General features: G+C 39.6%; 1 protein-coding gene across 1 annotated transcript in view; it reads right to left on the bottom strand.

Annotated features, from left to right (window-relative positions):
- The window catches only part of LOC126253390 (ELMO domain-containing protein 3-like), a 131989-nt gene that overhangs the window by 32323 nt on the left and 83508 nt on the right, over positions 1–16158 (bottom strand). The window contains exon 5 of the mRNA XM_049954685.1: positions 1543–1751. Coding sequence (XP_049810642.1) covers positions 1543–1751 — 209 coding nt within the window. The remainder of the gene's footprint in view (positions 1–1542; positions 1752–16158) is intronic.

The raw sequence follows: 16158 nt of genomic DNA, 5'->3' as shown, positions 1-16158 counted from the left end.
CACTGGCCGTACACCACTGGTGATCGTCGAGGGGACACTGAATAGTGCACGGTACATCCAAACCGTCATCGAACCCATCGTTCTACCATTCCTAGACCGGCAAGGGAACTTGCTGTTCCAACAGGAGAATGCACGTCCGCATGTATCCCGTGCCACCCAACGTGCTCTAGAAGGTGTAAGTCAACTACCCTGGCCAGCAAGATCTCCGGATCTGTCCCCCATTGAGCATGTTTGGGACTGGATGAAGCGTCGTCTCACGCGGTCTGCACGTCCAGCACGAACGCTGGTCCAACTGAGGCGCCAGGTGGAAATGGCATGGCAAGCCGTTCCACAGGACTACATCCAGCATCTCTACGATCGTCTCCATGGGAGAATAGCAGCCTGCATTGCTGCGAAAGGTGGATATACACTCTACTAGTGCCGACATTGTGCATGCTCTGTTGCCTGTGTCTATGTGCCTGTGGTTCTGTCAGTGTGATCTGTCAGTGTATCTGACCCCAGGAATGTGTCAATAAAGTTTCCCCTTCCTGGGACAATGAATTCACGGTGTTCTTATTTCAATTTCATAAGACATCTTGTACATACATATGTCTCTAATAACTTATGCCATATTACACAATACAATAACTTTGTCAAAGGCATTTTATAAAATATATGACAGTGTACTGGTGTGCTTTTATCACATCTTCTATAAGAGATTGGTGAAAAATATCTGAGTGTGTAATATGGACCTAAGCAAATAAACAAGCTGGCTATTTTAGAAGTGGTTATAATGGATCATATGCAAGTCTTGAATGGAACTGCAGGCTGCAACAATGAGTATGAATCACCACTGTATCTGTCCAAGTTTCACAGATTCTGAGAAAGCTTTTGAATCAAATTGGTACTAAAAGCTCTTCATAAGCAACGCAAAAAATCAACTTTGTTGGCATACTGCAAAATACACACACCAGTTCTAAAGCTTCCATTAGCTTCAATGAGGCAGAAACATTCAAAACTGAAAGAGAAGCCAGATATAGTCACAGAGGACGTTTTCATATCTCTAAATCAGGAAAAGACGAAGCCATACTTCTTTCATGGAGAGATCACTGGTGACTTTTATTGGTCTGCAGAGAGGACTTATTGTTTAAACTCAGTAGCTCAAATTCACTTTTCTTTTTTACATTTATGCTAGAAGCATCATGCAAAATAATAAGGCAATATTAAACATAAAATAATTTTTAAAAGATAATATGCATATTTGGAACTAATGTAATGCAACCATTGATCTAGAAGCAGTGTTAGGGTGCAGAAGCAATGTTAGGGTGCGAAATTACTGTGTTACTTGCACTATAAGAAAGCATGCACAGCCCCACGAACACCACTTCTGCACTAATCATACAAAGACATTCAGATTTAGGAAGGTACCACTGCCATAACAATAAAAAAATTTACTCAGGTAACAGCTTTATCTAACGGACAGAGTGATACGTATATACTATATGCATGAGCAACAGTGGCAACGTATATTTTCAAATAATTGCAGTAGATATTTTTCCAAACCTGTTAAGCTGTCCATGCCGTAAAGCTTGCAAGGCTACCCGTGTCAGGTTGAAACTCAGTACAGCAAGAGGAAAGCTATGAGTTGTATCTGTAGACACTCTATAAATGTGGCGTGCCAGTGACGACAATTTGGGATTGCTACTGAGATAGAGCAATTGTAGCATCCCCAGCATCCCGACACCTCGTAGATCTGAGCCCGGATCACTTCCCTGCATGATCAGCATGAGTCATGATCTTTATATTAAAACAACAGATCTGTATAAAACGACACAAAAAATAGAACAATCATTGATAACAGCAATTACAAGATCACTTACATTCTGACGGTACAAACATTTTAGTTACCTGAAACACTCAATATCACTATGACAAACTCAATTATAGACAGCAGCCATGTTGGAGAGGAAGCACTCCTGTCACCATAGCAAATGGGATGGTTTGGCATGTCACGTGACTGGAATATCCTCAGTTTTTGAACAGGTTGTCACTGAGACAAATGAGCACAACATGGGAAACACACACGACATCAGTGTATTTGATCTTATCCATATAGCAGATGCCCAATACATGGGACATCCCATCTGTGAGGTTCTGCATACACTGGCCTTTTCACGTGGTTCAATGACGAGGGCGTATTTCCTGAATATCTTAATACGTGGGGAAACTGCCACCACAGTAAACTGCTGTGGATAACAGTATGTCCACAACAGGGGTCACTGTCAACTACTGCTGATTGTAACAGAAGGTAGTTGGTCTACAGTGCAACAAGCTACTTGATATCCAATGCTGGTTATCCACGCTCACTATGGCATACAGAAGCTATCATCTCACACCGCACCTCTGCTCACAGCATGATCCCACAGAACACAGAGATTAGCACAGTTACAGGAAAACAAGTGAACAATGAAAGGACGGTGGAAGATTTTGCAGGTTGATATCAATCATGTAACCCATTAGCACATGCCCATGGTAGAAAATGATCGCATCAAAAATCAATTTAAGTATCACATCCCACTTATCAACACTGCAAAGTTCAGACAAGTGGCAGATACTTACATAGTATGAAACTGAAACACTGATATGTTTGCAACCCTCTCTAACCAGTAAATGATACAGGAATGAACTGTTCTGTCATGTGTATCAGTTTATTCGCTTGCAGCACCTTACATGCTAGCTCTACCTTCAACCAGACAATGCAACATCCCATTAAAGTGAAATTGTGTAAGAATGGTTTTAGGAACACCCCAAAGACTTAAGAGTACATGAACAGTTCCCAAATCACACCACTTTGATCCTGTTGAGCACTGTGGCGCTCTACTCACATGTGGATTAGCTCCAATAAATCTCTCAGAGTTATGGTCAGTGGTTGAGACGTCATGAATCAGAGTGTCTCACCAACACTTTCACCAATTAACAAAGTCTATGTTAACGCAAAAAGTTGAATGGGTTGCATTCCATGCCACAATATAGGTGTCAACCACTCACTCATGAGAGTATTACATCTCACACTCTTGACTGTCTATCTACATTTACATACACTAAGGTGACAAAAGTCATGGGATACCTCCTAATATCATGTTGGACCTCCTTTTGCCTGGTGTAGTGTAACAACTCAATGTGGCAGAGACTCAACGAGTCATTGGAAGTCCCCTTCCGAAATACTAGGCCATGCTGCCTCTACTGCTGTCCATAATTGCAAAAATGTCATTGCTGCAGGATTTTGTGCATAAAGTGACCTCTCGATTATGTCCCATAAATATTCATGTTGGGCAATCTGGGTGCCCAAATCATTTGTTTGAATTGTCCAGAATGTTCTTCAAACCAATTGTAAACAATTATGGCCTAAAACACAGCCCACACCATTATGGAACCAACACCAGCTCGTACAGTGCCTTGTTGACAACTTGAGTCCACGGCTTTGTGGTCTGAACCACACTAGAACCCAGCCACCAGCTCTTACCAACTGAAATCAGGACTCATTTGACCAGGCCACAGTTTTCCAATTATCTAGTGTTCAACCGATATGGTCACGAGTCCAGGAGGGGCGCTGCAGGTGATGATGTGCTGTTAGTAAAGACACTTGAATCTGTTGTCTATTGCCATAGCCCATTAATGGCAAATTTTCCTAAGCTATCCTAATGGATATGTTCGTCATATGTCCCACATTGATTTCTGTGGTTCTTTATGCTGTGTTGTTCATTTGTTAGCACTGACAACATTTCCAAAACAGAATGTCCCACGCGTGTAGCTCCAACTACCATCCCCATTCAAAGTCTGTTAATTCCCGTTGTGCAGTCATTATCACATCGGAAACCTTTTCACATGAATCACCTGAGTACAAATGCACTGCACTTTTATACCTTGTGTAAGAGATACTAACGCCATCCATATAAGCGCATACTGAATGTAAATATTTTATCGCATGACAGGTTACTCTATATTCATGATGAGAACAATGCCCTACAGAAACCCAGAAGGCTTTACATAATGAATTACTCTTGAAAAGAGCAAAAAAAAACAGAAAAACTACATTGGCACAGACCAAAAACTTGAAAGACATCGAGATTCACAATACATAACCTCTATCATTCTTTCTTCAATGATTTATCCAGTATGTCACCTTAAGTGGTAACCTAGTGGTAAACATGACTTTGTCTGCAATATAGCAATTATTGGAGAGAACTGGTTTATTATTTATGTTCGCAGTAGTTTCACGTTGTTATCTTTGTACACTTACAGAGACACAAACCCAGTAGAAAGACAACAGAGAAGTTTGTAAGGCAGCATTAAGCTCTGGGACAGTATACTTTACCCACTAAAATATTCACGTTTATTAAAGCCAAAGGTATAAGTTTAAAGCAGTTATAATTAATACTGAAGGTATTTCAATCAAAATTAATATTTAATTTACTTTTACAGACTCTTTAGTGATGTGGATCCTAAAAGATGCTTCTTTAGTGATGTGGATCCTAAAAGATGCTTCTACAAGTAACGTGCCAAATTTGTAGATGGTGTGATGAATGGCAGCTAGTGCTAAATGTAGAAAAATGGAAGTTAATGCAGATGAGTAGGAAAAACAAACCTGTAATGTTTGGATACAGCATAAGCAGTGTCCTGCTTGACACAAGTCACATCGTTTAAATATCTGGGCGTAATGTTGCAAAGTGATATGAAATGGAAAAATGGTTGACTTCTGTCTATTGGGAGAATTCTAGGAAAGTGTTGTTCCTCTGTAAAGGCGACCACATATAGGACACTAGTGCAACCTATTCTTGGTTACTGCTCCAGCGTTTAGGATTAAAGGAAGATGCTGAAACAATTCAGAGGTGAGCTGTTAGAGTTGTTACTGGTAGGCTCAAACAACATGCAAGTGTTGTGGACATGCTTCAGGAACTCACATGGGAATCCCTGGAGGGAAGAGACATTCTTTTTGAGGAACATTACCAAGAAAATTTAGAGAAGTGACATATGAAGCTGACTGCAGACCGATTCTACTGCCTTCAACATATATTGTGCACAGGGACCATGAAGATAAGATACATGAAATTAGGCCTCATACAGAGGCATACAAAAGTTGTTTTTTTCCCTTGCTCTATTTGCAAGTGTTACAGGAAAGGAAATAACTAATAGTGGAACAGGATACCCTCTGCCATGCACCATATGGTGGAGTGCAGAGTATTTATGTAGATGTAAATGTAGAACTACAGTGCTTTCAAATTAATGATGATGAGGTTATCCAGCACTATGTGACATTTGCATTATAGGTATGATATCTTTTATTCACTATATTGCATTCAGTATATTTAATCAAAAATCATAAGGAGTCACCTTAAGCATCCCTAAAACAATGTTATTAAATCACGTGAATAGAATGGCTTGTTAGCAACATGACTCCATTCGTTCACACACACACACACACACACACAATACACGAGACATGGACATGCATATGGTCCTTCGAGTGACAGATGACTGAGACTGCGTCAGGGGCAGCATAGCTGAAGCTGCAAGGATGAACCTTGATTATGCTATGGCAAGAAAGGACTAGTAAGGTACGTGCCAAAACTGTTAAATATATGGAGCTCAAGGAAACACTGTTTGCCACGCCACAATAATATATGAACGTTAACACATCACTGACAACAAAAATAACTGCTGTTAGTAACAGAAAATGATCATCACAAAACATACATAAAAGTACACACACCGAAAAGTTTGAAGTACTTAGAACATTAAGAGAACTGAACAGTTATTGGTCAGACTCGATCCTTACAACTCAACCATTCCAGGTCTAGGTTATTCAATGCAATACTTTTGCAAAAATATAATTAGTAACAAATTACATGTCAATGTCAGGTCTCCTTGTATTTTGGTTAATTATTTAATGAATTATACATCATACATACAATGTTACCACCAGTGTTTGGACTTTTAAGGATACTTGCACAGGGAGCAGTGCCGAATAAATACAAGTTTCTACAATCAATCTATGTTAGTCGCACCAGTGTTACCAGCATCCATAGCAAAATCCAACTATTCCTTCATTTTTTTATGAGGAACAGGCTACATAGAGTGAAGGAGATGACATCATCTGGTAAGTGGCAAAGAAATGTTTGTAGCAAAACCATGCACAGGAGGATTCCCTTGGTTCTCACTTAACTGAAAGTCTTTCTTGTACCGCTAAATCACCTGACACAGATCTTATATACAATAGGAAAGTTCTGGCATAATGTAAATAATATAGGAGTAAAGGAGGTCACTCACCAAACAGCAGAAGCGTTGAGTAATTGATACAATCACTCAAAAGAGAATGAAAAATTTGTGGCTTTCGGAAGAAATCCTTCGGTGTGCGCACACGCATGCACACAGCAGTATCCCTACTCTGTGGTAGCTAGCCACACAAAGCTGATATTAAAGTTCGAAAGGTGGATTAGGGTGAGGTGGGTGTTGTGTTGGTGGGGTGTGTAGAGGGAGAAAGAGGCAGGAAGCAGGGAAAGGGATTGAGGATGGGTAGCACTGTGTCCCTCTTACCTGCAACACTTACATCCTGTTGATATCCATGCTTCAGGCATCGTCTACCGAACAAACACCTGCAAGCCATACCGCACAAACACCTGCAAGCCAAACAACGTCTCAAGCTATGCTAAATTACTGTCACCATATCCTTTACCCAACTATTTCCCCTTCCTCTGTCTGTCCTGTCACCCCGTACCCAACCATGTCCCATCATCATCATCATCATCATCATCATCATGCATCGTACCTCACCAGTTCTGGTACCTGTGTTATCACATGCCTAGCTCGTGCACATGCCATCCTTCCCTCCTGATTTCCTGACCAGCACACCTAGCTATTCCCTCCCCAAACCCATCTTCCTGCTTCCCACCTCTTTATTCCTCTACTTGCCCCACCTGACATAACCTACATCCAACCCAAGACCACCTACCACACTGCATGCCAACACTGTGTGTCTAACTGGCACTATATAGGGGCATGGACAGGTGTGTGTGTGTGTGTGTGTGTGTGTGTGTGTGTGTGTGTGTGTGTGTGTGTGTGTGTGTGTGTGCGCGCGCGCGCGCGCGCGGGCTCTAGCTCATCAAAGTATTTCTTTCAGGTGTTAGCAACTTTTCATTCTCTCTTGTGTGTGCACACTGACAACTCAACACTTCTGCTATTTGTTGAGTTGTCTCCTTCACTACTAAATTACTGACATAGATCTCGCAGAATAATGAATGGGATAGAAACTGTCACTATAATCTCAGGTTTAACAAGGCACAATGTTTCAGTTGCTTGGTTACTTATTTATCCTGATATTGCATCAGATATGAAAATGGCATGAAACAGAAATTTATTTTGTTTACATGTTGTAATGGTATAATTACAATGTGCAAGTATTTAATAAAGTAAAAGCTTTTCAAAAATTATTGTAATATTTTTTCAAAACATAATCTGACTACACACAATATTTGTCACTTTCTGTATTTGTACCGCTAGTGGTGAAATGTCATCAAAGATGTCACCTGTCAGCCTTGCTACACCAAATATATAAATCTGATGCTAACATTGGTCGTTTTCAACTCTTTTTACATACCACTTTCTGCGCAACTCCACCCCCTCCTCTAACCCTATAAGGATGTCCTATCCCCACAGTAATTCTCTCCTGAAACTAAGTTGATGTACAATATGTGATTAAAAACGAACGGATATTTTTTAATTTTGTGAGCTCTATATAATTGATTTAAAAAAATATATCTTGTTGGTGTTCCTGGCATATGTTCACATTTTCAGCTGTTTCTAATATTTATTTTATTGTTGATAGTCGGAAAGGTTATACATGTTTTTGAGTGTTCGGCAAATTTTTGCTTTTGAAAAAGATGGCTAAATGAATTTGAATTAAATTTTGCTTGAAATATGGAATAAAGTGCAGCAATGAATTAAAAATGCTGACTGTGGCTTTTCAGCAAATCTACTATGAGTAAGACAAGAGTTTACGAATGTTATAAATGTTTCAAAGAGGGCTGAGAAGACACTGAAGACGACAGCCACCCTGGATGCCCTAGCACAGGCCCATCCAAGAATTGCGCCCGGCAGGCTGCCCGCGCCCCGCGGGCGCAAGGCAGTGTAGTTCAGCGCCCCGTCCTCAACCATGTGTCGCCAGTGTCAGCATAGGAGCGAGAGAGAGAGAGAGAGAGAGAGAGAGAGAGAGAGAGCGCTGCGGAGCGAGTGAGACCGCACAGCACTGCTCTGCGCTGGACTGTCCCGCGGTCATATCTAACGTAATCAAAATATTCTATTTTAGAATTAATTTTATGTAAGGGATATAGAGTCTCATACTTACTGTTAGTAGAGTCAAGTAAATATTTTTTGTTATACTTCGTGCTACAGCTTTTGTATCCCTTTTCAGAGTTTAGAAATCGGATCCTTAGTTTGCTGTTTTGTACGTAATAATTTTAACTGTCCAAGTTTGAAAACTTACTAAAAATAGAATTAAGGTTATAAAGCTCTTTACTGCTTACAGTCAACATTGTTAAAGAAGACAATTAACATTTTACACGTTTTTCTTTTTCGAGGAAATGATTTTGTCTAGGTTTGGTACGATATTCCGTGAGACTGCTAACCTCAAAGAATTAGTCAGATTTTTATCGCCAAGTAATGAACGGTTCTTAGTTTTAGCAAGCTTTAAAAGAGAGAAAACGCGCTCACAAATATACGTAGAAACATTGAGAGAAATTTGACCGCGTGCTTGTGTAAAAGAGGATATTTCTCTCGTGGAAGACATCTGTGAAAGTCTTCCGAAGTTGTACACACAAGAAAGCGGTTCTTCAGGCGGATATCGCACTGCAGGTTAATCAGCTCTAGTTGAAGCACTTGTGAGAGGTCCTCTGCCCGAAGGGAAAATGGGCGAACAAATATATATATATATATATATATATATATATATATATATAAGGCCGGTTGAAGCTCACTTACCTCCAAAAATCTGTTTTCAAACTGTTCTTGTAATTCGAAAATGATTTGAACATAATCTGAAAAATCCACATCTTCTGTACCGTAACACTGTCTAGTGCAGGAAAGTGTCCACAATTCTTCTCGCGCAACTGTTTTCCCCACAAAATAAGTTTTTTTTTTTTTTTAAATGCTTGAATCGTCTGCACTAAATCAGCAACAGAGTGATTTTCGCGTTGGAGTGAAATGTTCAAAGTATTTAAATGACCAGTAAGGTCACTCAAAAAAGCCAAATTCACCACCCGCTTAGGATCACAAAGTAATTCTTCTGGACGTCCTCTCATTTCAAAAAGGTATTTATTTCATCCCTCAAGGAGAAAAACCGATGAAGCACCTTTCCTCTGCTCAGCCATCTTACTTCGGTGTGGCAGGGGATGTCTGGGTATTCCGCTTCAATATCAGCCAGAAATTCTTTAAATTGGAGATGTGTGAGTCCATGCGATCGAAGATAATTAACCGTTCGAAGAACTGTGTCCATAAAAATTTTTATGTTGACAATCCTCGCGCAAAGTGCCTCCTGGTATATCAGACAATGGACTGCCGCGAATAAGGAACAGCCGACTTCAGCCATTTTTGACCTGACGTAACCCAGGAATCCAGTGCGTATCCCTCGTAGCGTAGGGGCTTCATCCGTTGTTACACTGGTCAGGCGTTCCCATTTTAAACCCATTGACTCTAAAACGTTTTCCACGGCTAGAAAAATATCCAAACCCGTGGTTGGGTCTTATAATGGTATAAGGTGGAGAGGCACGGCGGGCTGTCGGGCGGTCTGCACGGCCAGCTAAGTGACACAGCTCGGCCACTGCGACAACATACGAATTCGCCCGGGGCGAGGGCCGCGGGCAATCGCGGGCGCTAGCGCCCCAGGGGCACAGTTTGGACGAGCCAGCCCTAGCATATCAATTACGGATGACAATTTGGAAGAAATAAAGAAAACGGTTCTGTAAACTCACCATTTCACTACCAGTGAGGCTGCTGATGATGTCAGCACATCCTTTGGCTCATGCAATTTTTTTTGGAGGTTTTGGGCACGAAACATGTAGCAGCAAAGTTTGCTCCAAAATTGTTGAATTTCAACCACAAATGACATTGCTTAGACATCACTCAGGAACTGCTGAATGTAAACAACAGTGATCCATAACTTCTAAAGAAGATAATAACAGGTGACAAAACGTGGGTATATGGGTATGGCATCCACACCGAGGCCCAACTGAACCAATGGAAATTGCCTGAAGAGCCAAGACTGAAAAAAAATCGATAAGTTTGATCACATTTGAAAGTTTTTCTCTCACTCCTTCCTTCGATTACAATGGGACAGTGCATCACGAGTTCATGACTTATGGTCATATTATCAGTACTGTGCTCTACCTAGAAATTATGCGCCATTTGCATGCACCTATCCAAAGAAAATGACCAGAACTGTTGCAAAACTACTCATGGAAATTACATTACGACAATGCTCCTGCTCACACCTTAATGCTTGTTTGTGATTTACAGGCAAAAACAAAACCATTGCATTACCTCACCTGCCATATTTGCCATGCATAGCCACTTGTGACTTCTTTCAATTCCCTAGTCTGAAGAGAACCATGAAATGATGATGTTTTGCCACCACTGATGAGATATAAACAAAATTGCTGAAGGACCTGAACACCATGACGAAAAGTGACTTCCAGAAGTGTTTCCAAGACTGGAAAAAGAGCTGGCACAAGTGTGTTATATCCGAGAGGGATTACTTTGAAGGAGACAAAGCTGACAGTGAATAAATAAAGATTGGTTCTCACACACACACACACACACACACACACACACACACACACACAAACGACTGTAGCACCACATATCTTTATGGCGAAGTCCCAAGAGCTAGAGGGGGTAATCAACGTTAACCTCTGTTTTCAACATGCTGTCCAAAATTTAGTGCTCTGTATTCTCAAAGTTATGCATGACTGTGACTTGCAGTCTGTTTGTTTGCAAAAGGATACATCACTACCTCAACCCTCTCAGTCCTGAATTATTTTTGAAGGAAGGAAACTTTTCCTTTATGTGCTAATGCTTTTAGGCGATTTTTAATGATTTTAGATACAAGAGTTGTACAAAAATATGAACCCATTTTCAAATAATAATTTGTACACTTGGATTCATTTTAGGAACCAAACTAATTACGAAATATTCTCTAACGTAATAAATATTAAAATGATTGTTCAATGATTACCATGCAAAATAACAAGAACAATATTCAATTATACAGTGGAATATAGCAAACCACCATGTATTCAGGTGGTCACAAGCTGCTGCACACTGCTACATTGACTTGCTGATATTTTCATATTGATGCCCAACATTTGGCAGCACTTATGCACGATGAAACATTGAACATTCACAAATGTGTACCTCAGTTTTCCATTGGGAAAAATGCTCCTGTTGCAGATAAGGCACAGTAAAAGTTTATATACACAACTGTAGCAAGAGAGACTGAAAGGGTTAAGGTACAACTGTGACATTACGGCCATACACAATGATGTTGCAGAGTGAAATTTCTTTCATCTTTATTAGCAATGAAATCTACAACACAATTTTAACAAAGTTAGGACAGACTCTTGTACATACTCTCACCAATGAAAAGAAAGGAGTACAGCGTAACAGGAAACCACAGCTGAGACAGAATATTTGCGGTTTCAAAAGAAGTTAAAACAATCCGATTTTATTAGTTCTACTGGTTACTACGACTTGTGACTTCACTCACTTATCAGATATCAGTAGTTTTATTATGACGAGTGATGGTGAGTAGGTGAGTAAGTAAGATATTGTACATGCAATAATGATGTCAGCTGCCCTCATGGGTCTGTCTGTCTTTGGTAAGTATAGTTCGTGATGTGCGAAGCCCCCCTCCCCCCAACTGACCCAATCCACAGTGTGGCAGCACACACAGCATCACTGCCAAATGGTGCATGTGAAGGGACACAGGCACGTATCTCTGCATCATGCTATTTAAACAGCTGTACATTAGATAACGAGTGCACTGTGCAACATATTTAATTTTTTTTTCTTTTATCATAGATCATGTTCACTCATGTAAATAATATGTTTTCTTTTCCCTACTGCTTCTTCTTAAGGGTTGATTTATTTTCTTTCTGAAGTAGCCTATCTTCTTCCTCAGGCTATCTCCAAACCAAATTTCATCAAAATCAGTTCAGCTGTTTAGTAATGAAAACACGAGAGACAGACATACTTTCACAATTAATAATATTAGTATGTATGTATGTATGGATTAAACACACTGACGACTGTACAAGCACTGTATCCATTGCATTGCGTAGAACACACAAACCAGTAAAAGCATTTTCACAAATGAGTTAAGTTCAAAAGTCAAAGAATAAACAGATTTTTCAGAGTAAATATTTTCCCTAATTCACATAATATTCTTCAAATCAAACAAGCACCTTTTACTAAACTTTACTAAAATAGCCTATGTCCTATCTCGGTGTTCAAGCTTTCTCCACATAAATCTCACCAAAATTGGTTCAGCAATTTAGTTGTGAAAATGTAAGAGGCAGACATAGTTCTGCAATTATAATATTAGTACAGATGTTTGACTGATGCAATGAGCAAGTCTGTTGTTTATATACACGTGACTAATTAGCAGAGTGAGAAAACTAGTTTGTTCAGAATGTGGCAAAACAAGTCAATGGAAAACAAACTATTCGCCATGAATGTGTATAAAAATGAGGTATATTCCGTGTATAGAAATGAGGTATATTCCAGTTTACAATGCAAGCCATCAGTTTTGACCTCTGCCACACTCAACGTGACGACTGTGACATCACTGAAGGCTCTTTATCGCGCATATTTATAACAGCACTGCTGTGTGGATATTTCATTTGATGGTAATAGACATATATTAGTTGTATGTACTGCACACATTACTAATGAAGTAGTCAGAAATCATTTCTTATTCATAATTTGCTGGATTTGGTAAGTGTGTGTGGCAATCTATACTTTATGTGCACAAACAATTGTGATACAAGTTATTTCCCAAAAATGATTGTTTGCTTTGGTTCATATAACCATGTGTTCATATAAGCAACTGTGTATCATTCTCTGTAGTTAAACTATACAAATGGAACAAATTTACTTGTTTTTGGGGTGGTGGTGTTCTGGAACTTTTCAGTAGGATGATATGTGTCGAATTCTATACAGGTCAGCTTTAGTTTGTGACATTTATTATTCCCATATTAAATTATTTCTGTTGTTTCTTTGTTATTCTCTTTTATTTACAAATTCTACAAATCTCCCTGCCCTAAACTAATTTCTTTCCAAGGAGGTTCCAGTAATCAAAAGTTAATCAAATGTGGTACGCTGTAGACATCACATCACACCATGGTTAAAATCATTTTATATTTAATGATTAGAATCTCAGTCTTGATATTATGGAGTTTGTTACATTCAACCACAGTATGATGTCAAAGACGCAGTCTCTATTACATACGCATGACAGATAGTCGCCAAGGTGATTGCATCAGTGGCCAAAGAAGATGGATTGTAATGTTATTTGTCATAACAGCAAAAAGTGACCTCCAACAGCAAAACAAACCAAGAACTAACAACAAGCAACTGTAAAAAAGAAATGTGTGCAATGAGAGGGTTTTGAAACCACTGAACAAAATATACTGAGGTGACAAAAACCATATATAGATGTCAGTAGTATCACGTACACAAGATATAAAAGGGCAGTGCACTGACGGAGCCATCATTTGTGCTCAGGTGATACATGTGGATAGGTTTCCGAGGTGATTATGGCCACAAAACGGGGAATTAACAGACTTTCAATGTGGAATGGTAGTTGGAGCCAGACGAATGGAATATTCCATTTCGGAAATGAATAGGAAGTTCAATATTCCAAGATATGCATCGACAAGAGTGTGCCAAGGATACAAAATCTTCAGGCCTTAGCTCTCACCATGGACAATTCACTTAATGACCAAGAGCAGTGGTATTTTCGTAGAGTTGTCAGTTCTAACGAACCAGCAACAATGCATGAAACAACTGCAGAAATCAATGCAGATTGTATGACAAACATACCCGTTAGGACAGTGTTGCAAAATCTGGCATTAAGGGCCTATGAAAGCAGATGACCAAAGAGCGCCTCTGCTAACAGCACATTGTCTGCAGTAGCCCTCCTGGGTTTGTGACCATATCGGTTGAACCCTGAACGACTGGAAAACCATGCCCAGGTCAGATGAGTCCAAATTTCATTTGGTGAGAACTGATGACAGTATGGTTAAAGTGTGGTGCAGACCCACAAAGCCAATGGACCACAGTTGTCAACAAGGCACTATATAAGCTGGTGGTGGCTCCATAAATAGTGTGGGCTGTATTTACATGGAATGGACTGGGTCCTCTGGTCCAACTGAGCTGATCATTGACCAGAAATGGTTATGTTCAGTTACTAGGAGACAGTTTGCAGCCATTCATGGGCATCATGTTTCCATATGTCATGTCACCAGGCCACAATTGTTCACGATTGGTTTGAAGAACATTCTGCATAATTTGAGCAACTGATCTGGCCATCCAGATTGCTCGACATGAACCCCATCTAGCATTCATGGGACATAACTGAAAGGTGAGTTCATGCATAAAATATTGTGCTGGCAACACTATCGCAATTATGCACAGCTACAGATGCAGCATTGCTCAGTATTTATGCAGGGGACTTCCAATGACGTGTTGAGTCCATGCCATGTCACGTTGCTGCACTACACAGGGCAAATGGAAGCCCTACATGATATTAGCAGGTCTCCCATGACTTGTCACCTCATGTATAGTGCACAGACACCTTGAAAGGCTTCATCAATGAACTTATTTTTTTTTTAATGAATGTTTTAGAGATTTAAGACCACTCCTGGCTCACAATCTTTGTTCAAGTACAAGAGTGTGCAAGTTTTTGAGCGTGTTTTTTTTTTTTTTTTTTTTTTTTTAAGCCAAAATTTTAGAAAAGTAGTACACTATTAATGTAAATCCTAGTTCATATTCAAGTATAGCTTTAACACAAGGAAAAAGAGAATTTACACACGGTCAAATCAATGCCTGCATTTTGTCATATGTGGATTAAGCATAATGAGTCATTCAACACTTTTGTTCCACTTAGTTTGAATGGTACAGTACTTTCACTTGTGATACCTTCTGTGATGCAAATGTCATAATTAACACCATAAGGAAAATGATAGATTGCTACTTATTATAAAGATGGCATGCTGAATTGCAGATAGGCACACCGGAAAGGCTGTTATACACTTAGCTTTCAGCCAAAGCTTTCTAGTTGAGTCTACTAGTAGATCAGGTTTCACTAGGCATAGCCCGCACCTTAACAGGTAGTAGTAGTTGGTGTTAGAGCTGCACCTTTTTTAAGACTGAAGTCAGTTGATAGGTATACCTGCTCAGAGGAAGTCCTCTAACTAAGGGCTCACCTTCAGAGAACGTCATGTTTCCAAATAGAGGAGGAATTAGCGTATTTCATCAAAATATAAGAGTTATTAGACAAAGTTAGTGTACTACTTATAGATGCTGACTCTGAAATTATTGGTATATCAGGGCATCACTTAAATAATTTGACAATTCATAAGCTTCCTTTACCAGGTTACAGATTAGTTAGATGTTTTTCAAGGAGTTCCTTGCGGGGTGGGGGAGTGGTCATGTATTTAAAAAAACAGTATTCCATTTGAGTCCATAGATGTATCACAGCACTGCACTGAACAGATATTTGAAATGTTGTGCAGGGGCAGTTGAAATTAGTGAAACTAAACTTTTAACTGTTGTTTATAGGCCCCTAACTGTAACTTCAGAGCATTTCTGCTCAAGCTAGAGAGTGTTCTTGATTCACTTTATGGGAATTACCAGAAATTAGTTACATGTAGTAACTTCAATATTAATTTTGTGTATGATGGTGCAAGAAAAAAGATGTTGGTAGATCTCCTAAATTCATAAGATCTGGTGCAGACAGTGCTTTTTCCATCTAGGGTGCAGGGGAGCAGCAGCACAGCCATAGACAATGTTTTTATTCATTCTTCATTACTAAATGGGCATTCTGTTAGTAAAATGGTGAATGGCTTT

Source organism: Schistocerca nitens, chromosome 4, assembly GCF_023898315.1.
Source record: "Schistocerca nitens isolate TAMUIC-IGC-003100 chromosome 4, iqSchNite1.1, whole genome shotgun sequence".
NCBI lineage: Eukaryota > Metazoa > Arthropoda > Insecta > Orthoptera > Acrididae > Schistocerca > Schistocerca nitens.
This window is presented reverse-complemented; position numbering and strand designations above follow the sequence as displayed.